Genomic DNA, 22,231 nt, shown 5'->3' on the forward strand with positions numbered 1-22,231 from the left:
GAAGGATTTTGCGAGAAGGTCTATGCTAAAATATGTTTTTTAATTGGAGGGGACCTTTTAGCAAAAAGCAGATCAAAAGAGCAGTGTTCGAAATACACTAAGGTCTTTGTGGTTTCCCTTGCTGATTCTATCAAAAGATACTAGTATCTGTTATGCGATGATATCTTTCAATTGACAACGAACTAATATGATTCAACCTGGGTTTGGAAATAGGGCTTGAAGGAATTTCAAATCAGGCTTTAATCAATTTGGGCCGGCCCGTAGCCCAATCCCAGAACCAGGCCCAAGAAAAAAATCTGACGGTTCCCCCCCCCCCCCCCCCTCAAGCACTCTCTCTCCCTCTCTCCTCTCACCTGATCTCTTTTCCTTCTTCGCTCAATCTCCTCTCTCTTCATCTTCATCTTCATCTGATCTCTCTTTCTCTCTCTCTCTCCAAAGCGAGCTTGGGTTTGGATTCTGGCCAAAGTTTTTTTAAAAAAAACTTCGGACCTGCCCCTTCCCCGAGAAATTATTCCCAACACTGCATGCACCACGTAGCCATGCACGCCACCAATCGCAACCACTTGTTCCTGTAATAGTGCACCAAGATGCATACTTGATGAATCAAACCCATAAGAACGAGTGATTATAATTGGTGGCATGCATAGCCATGTAGTGCACGCAGTGTGAAAAATAATTTCTGCTCCTCCCCACCCCATCCCAAAAGAGCTTGGAAGTGGAAGCACAGTTGCTGAACAATTTATCACTCAGGAAAATGTTGCGACCCCCAAAATGAACCAGAAAGGCTGTTCCTGATCTTTCAGAAAGATAAACAGAAGATGAAGTCTGACTAAGATGCAGACCTCATAGTAATTTTTTGTTCACAGTATTCAGGCTCTAGAGACAGATGGCCTCGATTATCAGATCTCAAATCAGCTCTCCCGGGTCCCAGCCATATCTTCCAACCTCTCGGACGTGGTATGCTTGTTGTCCGCTGCTTGAAATGGCGGGGCATTTGACAGAAGGAAATCATGTATTGCTATTACACTACCGTAACACATAACATCCAAATTTGCAGTCCACAGAATGAATCGAGGTCATTGGGAGCAAAATACTCTTATACACAATTTACAGATTAATATACAGGCCACCACAAAGAACTATGGATATATTTGTGATGGTGTGATGCATGCAACATCGTTGGAGCACATAGCTGCTCCTCTCATTGCAGCTCGGCTATGTAATTAGGCAGCTCGCCCTGGCAAAGGTACTCATCACACTGGGAAGCAGATTCCCAGCCTCTCCGGAGTCGAATAATATCCTCAGTAAAAGTTGAACCTGAGGCTCCTACGAAAACATTTGACAAAGCACAAATTGTTTTATCCAGCATGGCCTCTACCTGCATACAATTAAAACCAGCTTAGCGAATGCTTCAGTGTTGACAGTCGCCTAACAAGGAGACAGAATAGAGTGCAAAACCCTAATGGGTTTATTTTTTATATATAAACTCGGATTGTTTTTCTTAAGCGGAATATTTCACCTGACTATCACCAGCTATGTGATTTCGGTATAACAAGGCATCCCATTTCTCAGCACTAGCATGAGCTTGCCTCTTGACCAGAGGGACTGGCTTATCATTAAACACAACCATAGACTGTAGAAGATCCGTTTCACTCGTAGCAGCATCCGTAGAAAGATAAATCACAGGGGCATTAGCTCTCTCTACCACTCGTAGTATGCATTCTGCAGCTTGCGGAATGGGATAAAAGCAGCTCTCTTTTTTCACATTGCTGCAAGAGAAAATGGAATGTACATACATGGTCAGAGAATCACCAGTTTATCTTTAACAAAATTAGTAGTCAGAATGTTGTGACTGCTGCGTCACCACCATGAGTTCTCTCTCCAACTAATTACAGAAATCTCTAACATATTAAAAATTCATATAAATCAAGAAAGCAGCCTCTATATAAATTTCTAGCACTCAGACATAGAATCATGACTCAAAAGAAAGTTGTGACTGCTACAAGTCAGTAGTGTCCATAAAAATGAATCCATTAGTCCGGTAGTCCTAACAAGCCCCCATAAAAATTTTTTATGCTGTGCCATCAGAATCAAAGCATAATAAGTTCTGCAGTTGTTCTTTAAGGGAAAGATTTGCATGTTTGGCTTATTATGAATCACAGTCTGATTATATCAGTTATCCTGTCCCTGGCCTTGTACTGCAGCCATCGGTTCTCTCAATTTTCCTAAAATCAATGCTATTCCGGAAATCAAAATGTGCTCTAGAAAATCAACAGAAAAAAGGAGCGACATAGATTTCTAACACTTAGAAATGGATCATGACTCTATTGCATGTTATCATATCAATAAATCAGTCTCTAGAATGAAATCTGAATTTGTTACTGGCAAATTGCAGAGGTGAACTTTTAATACTGCATTGGAATTATAATAGTGTGCCAGGATGTGAAACAGATTAAAACAAGCAGATTGTTACAATTTCCAACAAACAGGGCACCCCTAAAGATATTATTGAGAGCGAATAGATTTTTCCATTTAGTGCTTCTCACTCCAAATACTTTAATGAACATTAAATATAGTAACCGTCCACCAACTAATTGCAGAGAATCTAGAATTGTTTTCAAAAGCAATAACAATAGTGAGTGGAGAATGTTTATCAGCATGTTGAAGTGAAGCAAAGCACGGTGCTTTAAATAATAAAAACAGTCAAAAACCATTCAGCTCGGTGCAACATTTAGTAATGGGATTAAACTTCCAGATATTATTGACCATCAAATAGATGCTAGAAATAAGTCTCGAGATGTATAACAAACATCCCATTGAACATAAATTTCATCAACTTAATCAACAGAAAGCAAATAGGAAAAGAGAGCCATGCTTCAGAAATAGACCAGATACCAAACACATGCAAGAGTTGGGTAGGTATCAGCCAATGCTGAAAAGGATGCAAAGAACTGCACAATCATATATTGTTAGGTACAAAAAAGTAAATAAAATGAATAATAAACCTCACCATATGCATAAAATGTGAACATAATATGGTGAGAACATCAAGAATTTTAGTCATCAATTATAAGAGTACTCTAAGCCATAAACATTGTACTGCATCTTTGTTCCTTTTTCTTCTTTCCTCTTCTCTCCTAATAGAAGCTACAACAATGAAATGGAATTCATCAATTTAGCATGAACTGATGACTTTGTGCCTTCTTTGTTATGCCGCACTTCAAGATTAGGGTTCAAGATAAGCATTTATCAAAACATGCCCCATAGACAATGGAGTGGCAATATGAAAAACCACATACACAACCCAGTCCATTATATCCACTTCTTACTTGCCTCTTCGTCATACACCTACTTCATTCAAAAAGACATAAATAGAAAGGCTTAGATCTCAGTACCGAGGCCCGTCCTAGTCTACAGCCAGGGTAATACAGTACTGGTATGGACCGGGACAGACCAGAACAACCATTAAATGAGAATGAAGAGAAACATTTTAAAAAAAAAATTTAAAAAAGGTGCCTTGAGATGCTAAAGCCACTCAAATGTCAGAATGTAATTGTCCCAACGACACAGTTGGAAGGGACATGGGGTCCGGATCCTTAATCCTTGCATAAACCTCTTCCAAATAGTGAGCTTCAACAATCCTTTCATGTAAACATGTCGAATGCTCTCATGTTAATCAATTCTTAAGCAAGAATCTTAAACATCAGCAAAACATAGAGTCTACTTTGCCACCCCCAACAAATGCTTGTCCATAGGCATTCATATAGGACTCCAATAAAATTTATTAACCTTCCTCAACCTCAAAGAAATCCCCAATCTCTGATCTTTGGTGATTAAAAGTTGTATCCCATCAAATCAGCTCTCATCATAAATCTCACAATTACTTCCTCTTATTTGTTTTTAACCATGTAAAAAATATTTGAAAATTGGCCTCAACTGTTTTGAACTATAAATTATTCAACACAATGTGATGCTGTTTACTTTCTTGAATCATTCTTGTCTGGCATGAGAGTATCACTAGAGATCTACAGATAGGCATGTGATCAGCATCGTTATAAATTTTGAATCTAAACCTACATAACTCCTTGAGACACATTTTGCAGAGTGTACAAATTTGAGTCATCTTGTCCTACCTTACTAGAACTAAAAGAACATTTGACAGATCTAATAAATAAATTTTGGTCGTCACAGTGCAGTTTTTTCACCAATAATCTACAAGCAGATAGATCTGAACCCCTACATCATGTAAGAGATAACCTTTGTTCACATCATGTTATGTTCTTTTCCTTAACAATATTGTAAGGAAATACTGAAATTCCTCAACAGCAGTAATCATAAGCAATTAAGGAATCATCTAGTATTGATTTAACCTTGACTACAAATCATAATAATGAGATAGGGGCCATCTAATTCGAGTGAATTGTTCCCCCCAGAACACCAAGGATTGTTGCTTTCAGTGGAACCCTGGTTCCTTCTTGGTCAATTCCCGGAAGGCCCAAGAAAGAAAAAAGTAACTACTTAGTAATCAAAGTGCCTTTTGCAGCAATCATGAGCATTTTTCCCTGCTTGAATTCCAGAAAATCCCCAAATCTAGTATAATCAAATGACATTTAAGACTCTGGATAGACCTGCTAAGAGTTATGGGCAGTATATAGAGTAGTGCTGATTCTATTTGCTAGTCTGCTTAAACATAAGTACCATGCATAACCTGCCATCCTAGAGTTGAGCATGTGAAGCCAGAGCCCAAAGGTGAGGCCCTTGTCTTTGGGACCCATTGCTTCAAGCTAGAATTTCCATTAATGAGTCACAGCATCGCAACAAACTGACAACAATATTTCTCCTCAAATTACATAAAAGTGAAGCTGAATAACTTGCCTCCTCCCGTGCTTATCTGATAAGCTTAGAAACTGACCATGACATATCAGCTCAAATTGATAGGATGGGGTTTGCCATCTAAGGTTTTTGACTACATTGCTTGGATACATATTCCAGAGTTTGGATACTAGCCAAAGGTTTCAAAGCCTCCAAGTATTAAATAGGATTGAAACTATAACTATTATATGTGTTCGTGCATTAAATTTCCGTGAGCTTGTAGTTGTTTTCAGAATGATTCATAAAAAATAAGTGTTGAAACATTCTCTGCATCTAGGTTAGCATTATCTAACCCACAAAATATGGGTGGTGAATTAAGCCAAAAATGAAATAAATAAGTTTCCCTCCCCCGCAGCAAGAGAAGGTTGCATAAATTTGGTAAAATATGTTCTTAATTTTGGGGTTAGGGTTTAGATTTTTTGAATAGATTGTGGAAAAAGAGTAGGAAGGGAACATTCTCTCCAACAATGTATAACTAAACAACATCTTTTTTATTTTCTATTCCCAATCAAAATTCCACCAAGTCAATTACATCAATGTATAGAGGCATCCTTTTATCCAGGATTTTTCAAGGAAGACACTATGTAAACCTATGCCCCATCCACAAATTCTGAGAGCATCAGACTCTACAAGCTAGCTAAAGTAATCTCTAGTGTGCAAAGTACCTCTGTCCTTTCCATCATGGTGTTCCACTTCCTTCATTCAATCTTAGCCAAGCCAAAGAGTAAATTGATGAATCTAATAGGAAGTCGTATAACATAATAACTCATCCAGCTCATGTTTGGACCACATATCACCATATTTAGAACATGAAAATAGCTAAAGGATTAGGACACGTTTTAGATGGGGAGCTATTTTCATCCAATGTTCCTTCATAACTTCCTAAAAGTCAAACCAGATGAAAGTCAGAATGATCATTGAAAATATCATGAAACTTTGCAATAGTTCATATACCAACAAATCTCAAACTGCAGAAGAAAAAAAACAATGCAAGACAAATACCTGAATTGAAAGTGACAAACAACTGATTGTATATAAACAAATGAGCTCGAAAGTATAACCTATCCATACTTTAAAAATGTATCACATGCCATGAGATGCTCACTGCACATTACATCATTCAATTAAATTAGCTAGAAAATAAACACGTAAAGATAAAACTTATAAAAACATAAAGATAAAACTTATAAACATATAAAGATAAAACTTACCAGAATTTCAAGAATCCATGCCGACGAAAATGCAGAGCTATATAGTTGCTCCCCAAGAATGTCTGCACAAAGCATTGCGCTGTAAGAATAATAAGCCGACTTGGTTGGATCACCGTCTTGCATTTGTGAGCAAGTGGACCACCTGGCTGCATCACCCACTCTTCCTCCACATCTGCATAGAACATATCCCCAATAGCAAGAACCTCATCATCAGACGAGAATTTGGGCACAATATCATCCACGACCCTCTTCTTTTGTGTCTTCAACTTGGCATCCTCAGGCCAAGCAGCTTCAATCTTGCCCAACGAAATCCCCGACTTTTCCAACCTCTTAATATGCTCCCCATCCAGATAACAAGGAGGTGATGCAATATAGCATATAAACCTATCTATCCTCATCTTATGGTTCTTCATTTCATGGAATTCTTCGAATGTGATCACAACCTTTCTACCGAAGCATTCATTAATGTGGTCGATGTCCAACACCCGGTCGTACTGGTAATCAAGTTTGGAGCTCGGAAAAATCAGGGTGCGGCCCAGAAGTGCAGCGAAGAACATATGCTTCTCCAGACAGATCAAATGGTTGGACATCTGGCCAGACAAACATATAGCAAACAAGTATCGATCTTTCTGTGGCTTCCACTCAATCGTCCTTCTCTCCGCTGGTCTCTCCACTTTCCTACACACATCAACTCCATAACTAGAGGGATCGAAGTCCACATTGTCATCTGATGACCCTAGGGAAGCGTTTCCGACCCGATGAGTGGAGAGAAGAGTATTTTGGATCTGTTTATTCAGCTTGATCTGCTCTAGCAACGCCAATCTGAACTCCTCGAACGAGACCGAGTTCAAGTACTGCGGCAGATCGACGACTTTACCTGAAGTGTTGGAATTGGAGCTGTTGAATGGAACTGAAGGAGGAGAACGAGAGACCTCGGATCCGGAATGAGCGACGGAGAGTGTCCGATTCCAGAGTCTCAGAAAACCTAATTGCTGGTTTCTGAGAAGATGGATGGCCCGGAGCTCGGACTCCCGCATCCTTTCGCCGGTGGAGTCAGCCTGTATGATGGAGACGCCGCGGAAGAGGCTGCCGAGGTCGAGGGAGAAGAAAAGGAGGATGACGACGAGGGGGAGGCAGATGACGAGGAGGTAGCGCTTGCTGGTCCAGAAGCCGCGGCGGATCCGGGTGGGAAGATCGCCAATCTCGAAGGCAGCGAAGCGGCGGCGGGTCTTGACCTCGTTTTGGGGGACGAGGGCCCCGCGCTCCTCCTCCTCGTCGGAGGAGGAGTCAGAGGAGCGATCCCTCTCCATTGCTAGGGTTTCTTCTGAGATCGAGGAGATGAGAGGAAAGGATCAGAGTGAGGCCACGGGAGTGGAGATCTCGGGCGGAGATCTCCGGCGAAGGAACCGAGGAGCAGAGTGAGTGCAAGCGGGAAGGAGAGGCGAGGGGAGATGTATCGATTCACCTTCCTTCGCGCGAATCTACCGTTTGATCGCACAAAGGTCGGTTCGAGCCTGTGCAGCGGATGAATGAAGGGTTCGAAGTGCTCTGAGATTTGTGCATGGAGAGATCCAACGGTCGTCGTAGCCAGAAAAATGAATCATTCTTTTGCGCCAAAGATACAACCCAAAGCCATAATAGCGTCTGGAGAACGAAAATTAGCCCCTGGCTGCCGCTGACGCTACGTTATATATCGCTGCTTTTTGGGTGCTCATATTTATCTGTAAACAGTGCAGCTAACTGAGTGCATTACTCAAAAAAAATTTATTGGAAAAGGTTGGTATATGCTTTCTTTTTTTTTTTCTTTTTTTTTTTTCTTTTTTTTTTTTTTTTTTTTTTTTGAATGTACTCATGCGCGTATGATATAAATTAAAAAAATATACTATAAATTTAATGCTAAAGTTTTTTTTTGAGAAAGTAGGTAATATAAATATATGCAGTGAAGATTTTTTTCCAAAAAATTAAATCAGTATTATATAAAAAAAGAGTAAATAAGTCTTGGGCATGTCAAAATTATCCGCATTGAGAGAATTGTTAATTTTGAAAGTTTTATATTATATAAAATTATATACATGGGTTAAATGGAGACAATACATAATTTTTTTATGGGATAAGAATCCAAATCAAATGACAAATCAACCATCATTAGACTATTTATTAACTGTCTAAACGGTCCTCCTGCATTTTTAAGCAAGTGCATCCATGCTTATCAAATCTATTAGCATTTAAATTATTCAAAAGCCCCCTAGAATTATTTATTAATCAAAGTTTGAGTTTTGTCCTGACTAGACCTTTATTTTGCTGTCCAGCATGATTCCTTTTTCTGAAGATGGAGAGATATGAAGTCCCATACTTGCTATCTAATTTGCATCATTATTTTTCTTAAAAATACAAAATTTGTTCGTTGAATTATATTTCAGATCAAGAATCAATATCCATACAATTACTGGCTAGTGAGCCGGCCCATAGATAACTATAGTCAAATTATCCTTTATCTACAGCCCAAAATAGTGCAAATTTACCATTGCTTGTCACCAAAAGCCTGAAGAACATATCATGAGCCCGGAAAACTTATAAATCATAAAATTTAAATTAGAAAATAATATATATCTACCGGTCGGTCTTTCTCGGATCTGCATAATGCTTGCATGGAAGCTGTTGATTCAAGTAAATATTCATGTGTCATTTTGGTCCTCATAATGTATACTAATCTTATTGCATCATATGGGTGATAGAACTTTTGTATAACTAGGTGGGAGCTTACAATATTAAATTAAATTAGACCAGTGATATATCAGGTTGGATAAATAGGAACATATATATTAGGAAAAAAATTGCAATTTAAACTTAATGTATTTGTTAAATTGATCAAAAATCCAAAATTGGACTAGATCTATTTATTATAATGTAATTTGATATGGCACTTGCAACTTGTTTAATAAACAAGATTGATCATGTCATGTTCATGATAATTAGTCAATGGGGACTTAAGAAAGTTAAATGAATCTTAATTGATTAAAAATGATTTTAAGTGGGCCAGATTCTATCATATTCGACTATTAAATATGCCAAAAACTGAGTGAACAACTGAGGAATCAAAACTTGGAACCCATCTATTTAGTAAAAAGATTAAATTGAGCGGAATACAATCAGCTTATATTGGACTAATCGAACCCAGACTTAGACCCCAAAGCAACTAATCTTTCGTCCGTACAAAACCAGCTCCACTCACAAACTCAGAATTTGAGCTCACTTGATTATTTGATCCCGCAGACCTTCTTTAATCTGATGATCACGATAACCGTTCGATCTTGATGGGTCTTCCCGACTAGACCGCCAGCTTCAAAGCCAATCAGACGGCTATGATTCGAGGACTCCTTGCCGTCTTTAGCGGCGCGTTCAATTCCTTTAAGACCATAATATCCTTCTCCGTTACCACAATTACCAACTCGTCTCGCAAAAAGCGATCCTAAATGAGGGGTACTTCAGTCAATTAAAACCCCGAAGCCCGTCAACCGCCTTCCGCGGGGTGGTTCTATATACACCCCCCCTATTGCTCAGGACACCCCCCAAAAATTAAAAAAAAATTAAATACTCTCTACACCCCCCCATTTGCTAAGGACACCCCTAAAAAATTAAAAATTCCTAAATTACCCCCCACCCTTCCCACCCCCTCACCTAAATTGCTCTCTACACCCCCCAAACCCCCCCCCCCACCCCGCTCTTCCCCTCCAAAACACCCGCCGGCTTCTCCCTTCCGCCCAAAAAACCTCGCCTCAAGCACCTCCCCGGCCATCTCCCGAGCAACGAGCACCTCGCCGGCGGAGGAGGAGGGGGGAGGCGGGGGGAGGCGGAGGGGGAGGCGGGGGGAGGCGGAGGGGGAGGTGGGGGATGGGGAGGAGGAGGAAGGAGGACGGGGAGGTGGGGGAAGAGGAGTGAGAGGAGGTGGCGGAGGAGGAGGGGGGAGGCGGAGGAGGAGGATGGGGAGGTGGAGGGGGAGGTGGAGGGGGAGGACGGGGAGGTGGAGGGGAGGAGGGGGGGAGGTGGGGGATGGGGAGGAGGAGGAAGAAGGACGGGGAGGTGGGGGATGGGGAGGAGGAGGAAGGAGGACGGGGAGGTGGGGGAAGAGGAGTGAGAGGAGGTGGCGGAGGAGGAGGGGGGAGGCGGAGGAGGTGGAGGGGAGGACGGGGAGGTGGAGGGGAGGAGGGGGGGGAGGTGGGGGATGGGGAGGAGGAGGAAGGAGGAAGGAGGAAGGAGGGGTGTACTGAGAAAATTTCAAGGGCAATATGGTAATTACACTAAAGGTTAGTTTGGGTATTTTTTTTTTGGTTTTTGGGGGGTGTCCTGAGCAATAGGGGGGGTGTATATAGAACTTCCCCCTTCCGCGCCCGGGTCCTCGATTTCGATACTAAAATACCCCTAACAATTTCTAAAATTACAGAAAAAAAATCCTATCATCTATAATGTTAAGGCTGACCGCCGAAGATCGGGGGACTCCGTCCGTTTTTCAAGCTTCGAGGGAGGCCTCCGTCGAGAGCGCAACGAAAGCCGAGCGCCGGTCGGAGATGGACCGCCGGGGGAAACCCTAGATTTTCTCCGGCGGTGGGTTCGGCTTTTAAGGCTCTGGTTCCAGGGCGTTCGAGATGGAGATCCTCAACAAGCTCAAGAACCTCGATGCCTATCCCAAGATCAACGAGGATTTCTACAGCCGCACGCTCTCGGGAGGACTCATCACCATCATCTCCTCCATCATTATGCTCCTCCTGTTCATCTCCGAGGCCAGTAAGTCCTTTTTTTTTTGAAGAAAATAGGTTCTAGTTTGTTCTTTGTTTGAGGTGGTGACTTATTATTAGAAAGATGAAACAAATGCTTCATGGGGTCATGGGTTGTCATAAAAATTAAATTTTGAGTTTAATGGCTTTTGTTCGTAGATTTTTATCAATACTAGGAAAGATTCCAAAAGAATACGTCATGTGATCATGGGTTGAACAATAATAAGATTTTGAGTTGATTCTTATTATTTCTTCTACCTCAAAATATCTGCAACATCCCGTTTGATCATAAGACCATAATATTAATTCCTAATGGATCTGACGATTAGCATTGCATCTTGGCAATGTGCCACCCATTTGATCAATTTGATTTTGGACCTTAAGCACACTTAATTTTATGACGGATTCTCCTGTTTGGGGATCAAAACATGTGGAGACAGATATCTTAATATATATCTTGGCCTAAAAGCAAACAGCGGAAGCGGAAATGCTCATTGATCTAGGCTAAAATGTGCGTTGAGCAAGGCTTAAAAGGGCATGAAGCATCCTATCCCACGAATTAGCAGATCATATTCGATGCAAAATTTACTATTTACTTTCATAAATCTCAGTGCATGATCATTTATAGCGGGCTTAAAAGCCATAACCTATATTCACTGCCTCTCTCTTGTATCATTTTGTTTAAATACCCTTTGCTTCTAGGTGTGCAACTTGGGCTGCATGATGTGTACCACCCCATAGTTTGGGTCTTGTCAGCAAATAAATATCGGGTTTGGTTTGCAAGCATCAAGTTATTTCAGGTTTTATAAGGTTAGGGTTAAGGATTTGGCAATGCCACTTTTCGCAGTCCTGTTCCAGGTTGATATAATACAAGTGGTGAATCTATATAATACAGAAATCAGGTTAGCTTAGTGCAGGCTCAACCAACTTGAGAGACAAGACCTATAAATATGCTAGCATAATAACATCCAGCATCATAAGATTTTTTTTTTTTCACTTGAAAAATGTAGGAGATACTGAGTTTTGAACTTAGGACCTACTTCTTAATATCCTTTAATGCTAAATATTGAGAGAGTGAGAAAGATTGGCTGTATCTGAAACAAGGTATATATTATGAACTTATGCTTCACTGACCCAGAAAGACAAGTTAGGGAGGGACCTGCCACTTGTTCTTCGTAAGATGATTGGAATTGTATTGGCTATCTCAGCAATTTCAGTCACAAGTGTGACAAGGGTCTACATGGCTCAAATAAGGGAAACAAGATTATGTTAAGTACCTGATCTTTAAAGAAGGGTAGACTTAAGGGGAACAAGATGCACTTGAAAAGAAAATACATAGAGGGCAATTAAAAGAAACAAGCTTAGATAGTAATGTGGACACAAATAAGAATATTATTTGAAGGAGCTAGCTATCATGAAAGAGATGAGCTTAGATAGAGAAAAATGTGATAGAATTCAAATGTTGGCCCCAGCATGAACTTCTTCTTCTGACATGGTGAGTAGTTTAATATCCTCTCTTTATGACTCTGCCCTATGTTCATTTTAAATATTTATTGAACTTCACATTTTACATTTAAAGTGACTTGTTGCTTCGTGAAAATATGGATCTGACAGCACATAATTGATTAATAATTCTAACAGATTAGTTTCATCTTAGCTCTCCTGTGGCAGCTAAGCCTTGTCAGATACCTTTTGACTTGTAATTTAGTGATATGCATTTGTCACACAAACATATGTTTCTGCAGTTTTCATTGCATGTCTTTCTAAGTAGAAATCATTTACAGTGAAGTGTCCGTAGATCTTTAGCATTTAAGAAGAATTATTGTCCTATCATTTTTTTTTTTGTTTGCTGCAGGACTATATATTTATTCGGAAACTGAGACTAAGCTGATAGTAGATACTTCAAGAGGAGAAAGACTACGAATCAATGTCAGTATTTAATTTGTGTTAACAGATGTATTTTATGTTTCAACAAATCTGAGAAATTCTTGTCCTGTTACAAAATTTAGCCTGCTATCCTTTGTAAAGAGTTTGAAATACTCTAAACTAACATTTTTTGATTGTACGTTTCTACTACAGCTATACTGAGAAAATTTTTAATATTTACAGTTTGATAATTGGAACAACATAGTTATGTTTTATGGTGGTTCCAATAACTTTGTGGGTCATATGTCTGATGTGCCTGTTTTGAAGTGACATATTTGAGTAGCTAATATAGAGCTATTAAATAGGGATATTAGATGTTTTCCAACAGCCAACATGTTTTTCAAATTGCATCTACAGAACACATGTGACACCTTAACCAATTTCATCAATAGAAACTGAATAATAACACTCTATTTTGCAGTTTGATATCACTTTTCCATCCCTTAGTTGTTCGCTTGTTAGTGTGGATACCATGGACATAAGCGGGGAGCAGCATTACGATATAGTATGTTCATACACGTCCCTTTTTTTGTAGATATTCTGCACCTTTTCTTGTCATTATCTTCAATTGACTTGGTGATCCTATTGAATTACATTATGTTTTAAAGCACATTTTATACTATAATGTCAAACATATTCCATATCATAATGTCTGTTTACTTGCAGAGGCATGACATAATAAAGAAAAGACTAGATCATTCTGGTAATGTTATTGAATCAAGACAAGATGGTATTGGTGCAACCAAGGTTGGTAACTTTGTACTTTGAAATTCAATATTGGTTGCAATTAATATTTCGGAACATTTATGTGTTATGTCCATCTTTTTTGTCAGTCTATAAAATGTATTTAAATCTCTGGAAGTTAATTCTACACCAATATTATTACACTTTTGCGCTTGACAATCTTTACAAGTTCCAAACAAACTTTTTTAGTTGTTGTGGCAAAGCAAACATGGAAAGCACAATCAGTATCAGTACGAGGGGGAGGCGCGGAAGTTGCTTGTTTGCTAGGTTGGCTTTATCATGAGAAATAAACTGTTAACTTGAATTTTTCAGATTCTTGGTGTGATTTATAAATGTCTTACTGATGGTTTTATTGAGATCTGTTGTTCAACTTTCACTGTCACAAAACTTTGACATTAGCGAACATGGTCTGTGCTTGCTGCAATGCATTTCAGAGGAGCATAAAGAGACCTTATAATTTAGCATACTGAATTCTATAGAGAAATTAGATACGCATTGTGATTTTCGATCTCTAATCATAACCGCAACCATCAGACCTTGCCACAACTATTTGTCATACGTGATTATGCTTTGAAACTGGTTTTCCATCACTTTATCTTTAATTGGTGAGATTCCTATAACCATGATTTTGATCCTTTTGAACCAAAATGTTTCTACCAAGACTTCCATATTTTTGTAGGCTGATTTAAGGCAGCATGTTGAAATAGAATTTTCTCTGTTGTAGACTCATGACAAGTTTTCTAATCCTGTAGAATTATTTTGTTTGGAATGATACCAATCACGATATGTTTGCAAGTAAAATTCTTAGATCATTGATCATTGAAGTTGATTGGAATCATCTAAAACTGATTTTAAGTAATTGACTAGCAAACTGGTCTAACTTTAACATTTTCTGAGACTTTAACCAAGATATGTATTGTTATCAGCCCATAAAATGACATAGAATTTCTTATAAATATACAGGAAGGTTGCAAATATCTTAGGGTGCTCTGAGCTTCAAGTGGTTTTAAAGATATGTCACAGCTTTTTGTCTATTTGTGTTCTATGATTCTGGGTGTAAAGTGAATCCTTAATTTTTTTTTTTAAGCTTAATTTTTGTGGCAGTTTAATGTAAATAGAGAGCTATTTAGAGATATTGGATACTATTGTGGTTTAAACCTGTTGCTTTGGAGCACAAGTGTGACTTGGCATTATTTTAGTGTGGAGGTACCTGATGGTGTTGAACCTTTTTAATTTTGTGTCATGAGCTTGATTATGGGAACCTTCTACTTCGGGTGCTGCACCTTTTACCTCTTTGACCATCCAAGGTCTTAAGCATCTAGTCGTTAGTACCATAAATTATCCAAAATCACTTCTGAGTTAATTAATTCTATGATCATTGTTTTTATAGTTAGCTTTATCTATAAGCAACCCTGCACCTTGATTGTCTAAAAATTATCCCATTACTTATGTTTGCATCTATATTTAATCTCACTTCATGAAACTGTAGTTGTACGTGTGTTTATTTTCCTATCTAAGACTTTTTCCCCCAGATTTTCTAGGCATTTCTTGTTGTTGCATAGACTTCTCATCCATTTATCCATCCTTCATTCTAGTTAGGATCTTGCTTCTTTTCTGAATATCCATATGTGACTTCTATCAGTAAAGAACTCTTGCTCAAGTTGTTACAAATAGTTGCCATTTTTAACAATGTCAAATAATTGTAGTCTTCTTTTTTAAGCAATATGTGTGTGTGTGTTGGAGAGGTTCTTTTAGCATGAGCATTGGCAAGACTTGTTGGCCTAAATAAAATGCTTTAGTCTTTTAGTGTTTTTGGTGTTCTTTTCTTAAGAGAATATTGAGAGCAATCATGTTCCATTTTATCATGATGTCACTTGTTTCTATGAAAAGCTGTGTACAGTACAGGTTTTTAGGCTTTGTGTTGGGTTTCAATGTCACAATTCTTGGCAGGCAGGGGTCATATTAAGGGAAAAAAAACACTTGTACTTGGTGAACAAGAACTCTCTTTTTTCACAAACCTCGCTCGTTTAATCATTTCGCCTTTAAGCAAGGAGTCTTGTACACAGCAGTGAAAACTGTTTTGCAAAGGTCAGCAAAAGATCTTGTTGTCTCCCTCAGTTTATTGGTTTGGGTATTTGCTTGTTTTGTCAAGTTTTTTTCTTTAAACCCAATCCAAGTTGGTTCATCACTTCATTGACAGCTTAGAATGATAGGACTAAATAGTTATTTTAGACAAGTGGTCATTATGACCCTTTTTGCCTAGGTATCCTGAAGCATAAGTGGGTTGATGATCACAAGATATATGGGAAGCTTGAATTCTTAGGAAGTGCTTACATTGTAAGCTGTATTAAAAATATGAAGCATTAGAATCCAACTTATAAGTGTTTTGTGCCGTATCTGTGAGCTTGGTGGTTCTCTGGTTGTATCATACAACACAATGAATTCATGGATACCAAAAATGACAAAGCAACAAATAATATTGCATTTGTTTAACTGTCTTGAGAGCGTATAGCATCAACAGAATATGTGTAATATGGTCTAACCGTCTTGGTAGCATATAATATCAACAGAAGATATGTTTTGAAGAGTGCATTGGAAGTGTAATCACTCGATAGATATGGGATTCATGAAGTTTCCAGATTTGGTTAAAATAAGTTTTGCTGGCTAAAATTTGTCCAAGATTGACCACAGTTTTTGAGTTCTAGTAGTTTTAGACAGTTTTCAGTCAATCCTGGCCAATTTTAGTTTTGGGTGAGATGCTTGAGGTTCTGAACTTTGGAGGTTCTCTTGCTCTTTAAGTTCTGAATGGTGTGGCTTGTGGGGGACTCTCAATGACTTTAATGTGAAAACATTATATTGAATGTTTCTCTTTTGAGCGCATATCAATTCATGAATGCAAATTTGGTGTTCATTACAAAACTTATATATATTTTTTCTTTGTTACAAACTGCTATACTAATTGTATCTGCAATATATTATTCTTTAACTCTTTCATATTTAAACGTTCTTATGCTTCTTTCTTTCATACAGATTGAAAGGCCGTTACAAAGGCATGGAGGAAGGCTTGAGCATAATGAGACTTATTGTGGTTCTTGCTATGGTGCAGAAGTGGTATGTTATCTTTAAGTGCACCAAAGTACCATTAACACTGATTCTTGGTTGCATTGATCTTTTCTTGGGGTATTCTGCTTTGTCACTTGTTATTTTTCTTTACGGCTAAATTCAAAGACTTTGAGACTTCTCTCAACTTCAACTATAACAGCTTGCTTATTTTGATGCAGTCAGATGACGATTGCTGTAACTCATGCGAAGAAGTTCGTGAAGCATATCAGAAGAAAGGATGGGCCCTAACGAATCCAGATCTGATTGACCAGGTCTACATAATGATATTGCCCATCTTAAGCTTACTTGTCTTCCATTGAACTTATGTTGATTTTCAAGTATGGCATTTTTTTTGAGAACTAGCTTTGGGTTTGGTGCAAGTGACAGCTACTTCATAGATATTGTTAACCAAATGCTTAAATGGTCGAATGTGACTATAAATGCATATCAGACAAGAAAGCATAGGTTGCCGTACCGGTTGATATCAGTGCATACCAACCATACTGTACATTACTGGTACCAAACCAGTATGTAGCATGGGGGACATACCGAGTGTCGGTACGTCGAACCGGCCCCTCTACCAAGCATACCGACACAATAACAACAATAATAGGATGGTACCACTATAGGATCCGGTACCGAGATGACGAACCTTGCAAGAAAGTGATGCACAAACTTGCTGGTTTAGACTGTTGATCGTTACTAGCAAGTGGTGTGCAGCTCCACCACAACAATACATCTGTCAAGGACAACTCAAAATATAGACTGGTTTTTTTTATCATTGTCTTGGTGTGTGCTCTATTCTACAAATATCAAAATGTATTATTAGCATTTTCCTAGTTTTGACATAATCTGCAAGGCTTTGCATAAAATGCAAAATGTATACATTGTAAATAAGTGCAGCAAGGAATACAATACATAGTGCTAGTCTTGTGGTTGGTTTGTTTGACCGCCCTCTCAACAGGAGAATATCCATCAATTCTGATCGTAGTTTTGATAAATGTTGTAACTCATGCATATGACTATGGTACTTCTGCACCCTAGAGATTTCACATAATTTGAACACCTTTAGAAATAATTCAGTTCTATTTTAGGTTTATTTGGCATTTTTAGAAGTATGCTTTTATTGCACCTTCGAAGAGAATTGGATGAATAACGATCAAATCCAATAATAGTTATCAAGTTATTGTAATAAGATTTTTCCTCCACGATTCTAACCTGAAGTTGAGGTAGCTCATAATTAAGTCATAATTTCTGAATTTTGCATCCAAACTATAGTTTGGAATAAAATGGAGCAAGTTATTTAGGTCCATAGATGCTGAAATTTCAAAAGTCTCAAAATGTTAATGAACTTGAGTTTATGGCCCTAATGGAACAAAGAACCTAGTATAGACGTTAGTCTCAAATGCACTTTGCAGTTCACATGCACTGCTAGTTATGGCATGCTCTGACCTTATATCCGCTACTTTTGGTGCTTGTGACAAATGGATGCTGTCTTCCTATAAATAATGATATCATTTATTAACTGTGATCCACTTGATTCTTGCGGTACAAAGTATATTACAAGCAGTGCAAATTAAGCACAAAATATGGGACAATTATCTTCAGTAGTTTTTGTTTATGAATTTCAGGGGGAATTATTTATTTCTATATGCTCAAATGCTGTAGGTTATGCTCTTCCGTAAGGGATTTAGTTAGCACCCTGATGCTTGTTTTATGCTCGGTTCTCCTCATGTTATTGTCTGCATTCTGAAGGCAACTTTAATTCTAAATCATTAACTTTTTATTTCTTGCAAGGAATTTCTTATGCTCTTCAAATCTTGACTTTGTCTTGATTCGATGGTGATCTTAAATTCCATTTCAGTGCACAAGAGAAGGCTTCATCGAAAGGATTAAGGAAGAAGAAGGGGAAGGATGCAACATTCATGGGTTCTTGGATGTTAATAAAGTAGCTGGAAATTTTCACTTTGTTCCTGGAAAAAGCTTCCACAAATCTAACATTCATGTGCATGACCTATTGACCTTCCAAGCTGAAAGTTATGACCTGAGTAGAATAAGTTTAACTTTTTCTTGCATTATATTTGGAGGTATTTGTATTACAGTCTAGCTTATGTGTCTAACAGAGCATATTTACTAACATCCTTCTGCTAAAAACACCAGATAAGCCACAAAATAAATAAGCTATCCTTTGGGAAAGAGTTTCCAGGTGTTATAAATCCACTTGATGGGTAAGTTGCATGGTGTACCTCACATAATTCAGCTAATTTGACTGGGAAAAGTAATCATTAATCTTTGATATAAAAATTTAGGATCACATTTTTTTAATGCTTACTCGGTCTTGATAAAAATTTCAGTGCACAATGGACACGACAAGCCTCATCCGGGATGTACCAATATTTCATCAAAGTGAGTACATGCAACTCTGTGTTTTTGTCATGTAGACTTTTGATAGATTATTATGGACAGCTTAGTCTTTATCATCCTTTCTAGACCCCCAATTATTTGATATATTATTTTAATCTGTGAAATGTTTGGTTTTCGTATCTTTATACCTATATGCTAGAAACTCCTTAGCTCTTTCTTTTGACACCGTATATGATTACACAAGCATTGTTAAGGGACTGTGTTTGGTGTTTCTCAGGTTGTTCCCACAATTTACACTGACATAAGAGGACGCAAAATTCACTCGAACCAGGTGAAATTGACTTTGATCTGTAACGTTTGTCTGGTGACTGGATACAGTCTGGCGCCTGAAATTTGCTTTTGCTGTACTTGCAGTTCTCAGTAACAGAACACTTCAAAGATGGCAATGTTTATCCCAAGCCTCCTCCTGGGGTATTCTTCTTTTATGACTTTTCACCAATTAAGGTGAGTGAAATAAGATATCTAGCATGCTCATATGTGCTTGTTTTAAAAGCTGTTTGGAGTTCGATTGAAGAATGCTTAATCTTCTGATATGAGAACAAAATTCAAATGTATATCTATGAAAATAATGCTTGATAAATGGCTCCACCAAATTGCATATGCTTAGTCTTAGTTATAGGTTGCATGAAGTCTTTCTAATGTTTTAATCAACTCAATTCAGCATCATCATGTCTCCTATGTATGATTTTATCCTCATGAAATATGAAGCCATCAAATGAAAACTGTTCGAACTTCATAAAAAATGTCTGCCATCTAAAACTATTATTTTGCTGCTATTTCAAATTAGAATTGAGAAAACATTTTCTGATCACAAATTCTACATATATTGGGGAAGCAATATCTTTTTCATCTTACACTGTCTCATAGTAAGAGTTTGAAAGTTGCCCTTTGTTGTAAATGGTTCCTTAATTTGTAGCTCGTTGGCAGGATAGATATAAAGGTAAGTTTTTGAGTGGGGTGATTTTATCAAGAAGTTGGCAAGTTGAGTTGGGAAACAGTATATGATAAAAGTAGTATCCAAACCAGATTTATGTCGACATTCAATAAAGATGTGATTGGTGCACTAATAAAATGGCAAATTGTTGGCAGGTTAAACATAACTCACAGCAAAGGCAGGTAGGAATGCAGGGATAGATGTGAAAAAGGCAAAGGCAATTATCTGTGTAGGTTTAGCTATGGCCTTGACTCTTGAGCTGAAAAATAATAACGAGCTTGCGGAAGATAGAAACCTCTAATGGTTAATTGATGTATGAAATTGCTAGGCGAGCTTGCACTACAACCAACGTGAAGCTATAATGCTAAAAAATGAAAGAAAGAGTACTTATAAAATAACACAATTAGCAACCAAGATTTGTAATTGGCCCACGCAGTCGGGGTAAAGCCATGTATAATCATCAACAAAGACATCATAATAATCTATTTCCCTTTTTGAATGATGAGGTGAGGCTGAGGCATTAGAATAAACATATCAATGGTTCACCTGAAACAGTAGTCCTCTTGTCTTGATGAATGGTAGTACATGTAGCAAGTTTGAGGCTAGCACCAATTATAAGCCAAAGTGAAAAAACAAAAGGTATTAATTTTGAAACCTAATGCCAGATAGTTAACAAAAAAATATTGATAAGAGATTGGCAGATTGTATATTGCTAGTGTATGTGGACACAGGTTACATTAAATTTGATTAGCATGGAACATTGGAAGTGTTGGCAAAATGAAGATATGTTGGCTGTCCCACCAAAATGTTATGGAGGCAACTTAAAATTCGGACATTGAGAATGCATATTGTAGAATATCTAGAAATGTTACTGGATCTTTTTTTTCTTTTTTTTTTCCCTGAAAAACTATGGTGTTCACAGAGGTTACTCCAAAAATGTTTTCTTCAGGATTCCTTGTAGGATGACAAATTAGATCCACTTCTCCATAAATATTCTCTCACATATGTTCAATTTAATGGAATCTCTCTCTCTCTCTGTGTGTGTGTCAGTGTGTGTGTGTGTGTGTGTGACACAGGCACATGCATGTATTCACACATTTCTTGTTTTACATCTTATCAAACCTATGTACTGTTATTTTTAATATTACAGGTGTTTTAGATTCTAGCAGAGCACATTACTGTATCTTTCTCACATTTGTCAATGTGATAATTAATGTTGCAGGTGATCTTTACAGAAGAAAATAAATCTCTGCTGCACTTCTTGACAAACCTATGCGCTATAGTTGGAGGTTTTAATGCAGCTTATCCCACTAATTTTGTACTTTTCTTTAATGAATTCATTCTTGAAAAAATATTTGGATAGTAGCTTAGGTTTTAGCCCGTCAAAGACCATTTAGTACCCTATTTATTAAAGAAATTTGAGGTTCCAATGCAACTAATGACACTCATCTTATACTTTTTTCTCTTCGATGTTTTCATGAAGTTTGTAAGGGTCCAGTAGGTAAATTTTTTCAGAAAAAAAGTATTCTGGAGCTTATTTTGTTGCTAACTATGCATCCATGTTTTACTATTCTGGAGCTAAAAGGTGGTTCTAGTAGTTTGCTCCATTGTATGCACCATCTTCAACAGTTAATTAGCTGATGGAATTCATATTGCTTATATGTTAATTTTTCACTCAGACAAGTATGATTTAGAACAAAGCTGCTTGAACCTGATTTTGAGAATTTTTGATCATGCTCAGGTGTCTTCACAGTTTCTGGAATAATTGATGCATTCATTTATCATGGCCAAAGAGCAATTAAGAAGAAGATGGAGCTTGGAAAGTACAGGTGATTGCTTATATTCGAGGAAGTGGTCTCCTAGTTTTCCACTTCTGGGGCCTATTGAAAGATATGATTTGGTAGACTGACCGTGCTGGACAAGATGTTGATGCTGCTGATGGGGCCTGCTGAAATTATGACTATTTGGGCTCAATGCTGCTCGTATGTTACGTGTAACATGAAAAACTCTCTATCTTTTGCCTCTCTTTGTAAATGTTATTTGTGTGTTTATTTCTAGTATCTATTTTATTACTTGAATATATGTTGTTTTATACTATCGGCAGTGGTTCTTAGGGTTTTGATCTTTTGTGCTCTTGATAATTTTGAACACTTCCTTTATATCATCTAATGAAACCAGGCTTTAATGGCGCACTTTGCAACGCTGCATTTCTCTTGATCATTCCAGAAATGAAAATGATTTGTCAG

At 37.9% G+C, this 22,231-nt stretch overlaps 2 protein-coding genes across 4 annotated transcripts; one reads left to right on the top strand and one right to left on the bottom strand.

Annotated features, from left to right (window-relative positions):
• Positions 1–993: 993 nt before the first annotated feature.
• Positions 994–7,808, bottom strand: LOC103717648 (O-fucosyltransferase 36-like). The gene is made up of 3 exons (XM_008806111.6): positions 6,084–7,808; positions 1,520–1,769; positions 994–1,378 (listed from the first exon to the last, which is right to left on the bottom strand). The coding sequence occupies exons 1-3, from the start codon at positions 7,391–7,393 to the stop codon at positions 1,202–1,204; spliced, it is 1,737 nt and encodes a 578-aa protein (XP_008804333.4). The 5' UTR covers positions 7,394–7,808; the 3' UTR covers positions 994–1,201.
• A 2,485-nt stretch (positions 7,809–10,293) lies between these two features.
• LOC103717649 (uncharacterized) lies at positions 10,294–22,082 on the top strand. 3 transcript variants are annotated; one of them, XM_089925185.1, is made up of 14 exons: positions 10,294–10,387; positions 10,525–10,865; positions 12,711–12,784; positions 13,203–13,286; positions 13,448–13,528; positions 16,556–16,636; positions 16,807–16,899; positions 18,492–18,671; positions 18,788–18,855; positions 18,982–19,033; positions 19,269–19,322; positions 19,406–19,495; positions 21,208–21,274; positions 21,727–22,082. In XM_089925185.1, exons 2-14 carry the CDS (start codon positions 10,727–10,729, stop codon positions 21,816–21,818), a joined length of 1,155 nt encoding a protein of 384 aa, XP_089781311.1. In that variant the 5' UTR covers positions 10,294–10,387; positions 10,525–10,726; the 3' UTR covers positions 21,819–22,082. The 3 variants fall into 3 exon arrangements, with proteins under 3 accessions (XP_089781311.1, XP_089781312.1, XP_088560006.2); XM_089925186.1 differs by lacking the exon at positions 21,208–21,274; XM_088703880.2 differs by lacking the exons at positions 10,294–10,387; positions 13,203–13,286 and having other exon boundaries at positions 10,528–10,865.
• The last annotated feature ends 149 nt before the right edge of the window (positions 22,083–22,231 follow it).

Source organism: Phoenix dactylifera, chromosome 9 (assembly GCF_051530095.1).
Source record: "Phoenix dactylifera cultivar Ajwa chromosome 9, Ajwa_hap1_PhDact_Kaust_v1.1, whole genome shotgun sequence".
Lineage (NCBI taxonomy): Eukaryota > Viridiplantae > Streptophyta > Magnoliopsida > Arecales > Arecaceae > Phoenix > Phoenix dactylifera.

What these genes read in the sequence shown, in the direction of transcription:
- LOC103717648 (XM_008806111.6), bottom strand. Translation starts at nt 7,393, where the DNA reads ATGGAGAGGGATCGCTCCTCTGACTCCTCCTCCGACGAGGAGGAGGAG. An exon ending in CATGGATTCTTGAAATTCTG is followed by an intron (nt 1,770 to 6,083) that starts GTAAGTTTTATC and finishes TTTCTCTTGCAG; the next exon opens with CAATGTGAAAAAAGAGAGCT. An exon ending in ACATAGCTGGTGATAGTCAG is followed by an intron (nt 1,379 to 1,519) that starts GTGAAATATTCC and finishes AATTGTATGCAG; the next exon opens with GTAGAGGCCATGCTGGATAA.
- LOC103717649 (XM_089925185.1), top strand. Translation starts at nt 10,727, where the DNA reads ATGGAGATCCTCAACAAGCTCAAGAACCTCGATGCCTATCCCAAGATC. An exon ending in GGGAGCAGCATTACGATATA is followed by an intron (nt 13,287 to 13,447) that starts GTATGTTCATAC and finishes GTTTACTTGCAG; the next exon opens with AGGCATGACATAATAAAGAA. An exon ending in ATGGTATTGGTGCAACCAAG is followed by an intron (nt 13,529 to 16,555) that starts GTTGGTAACTTT and finishes TCTTTCATACAG; the next exon opens with ATTGAAAGGCCGTTACAAAG.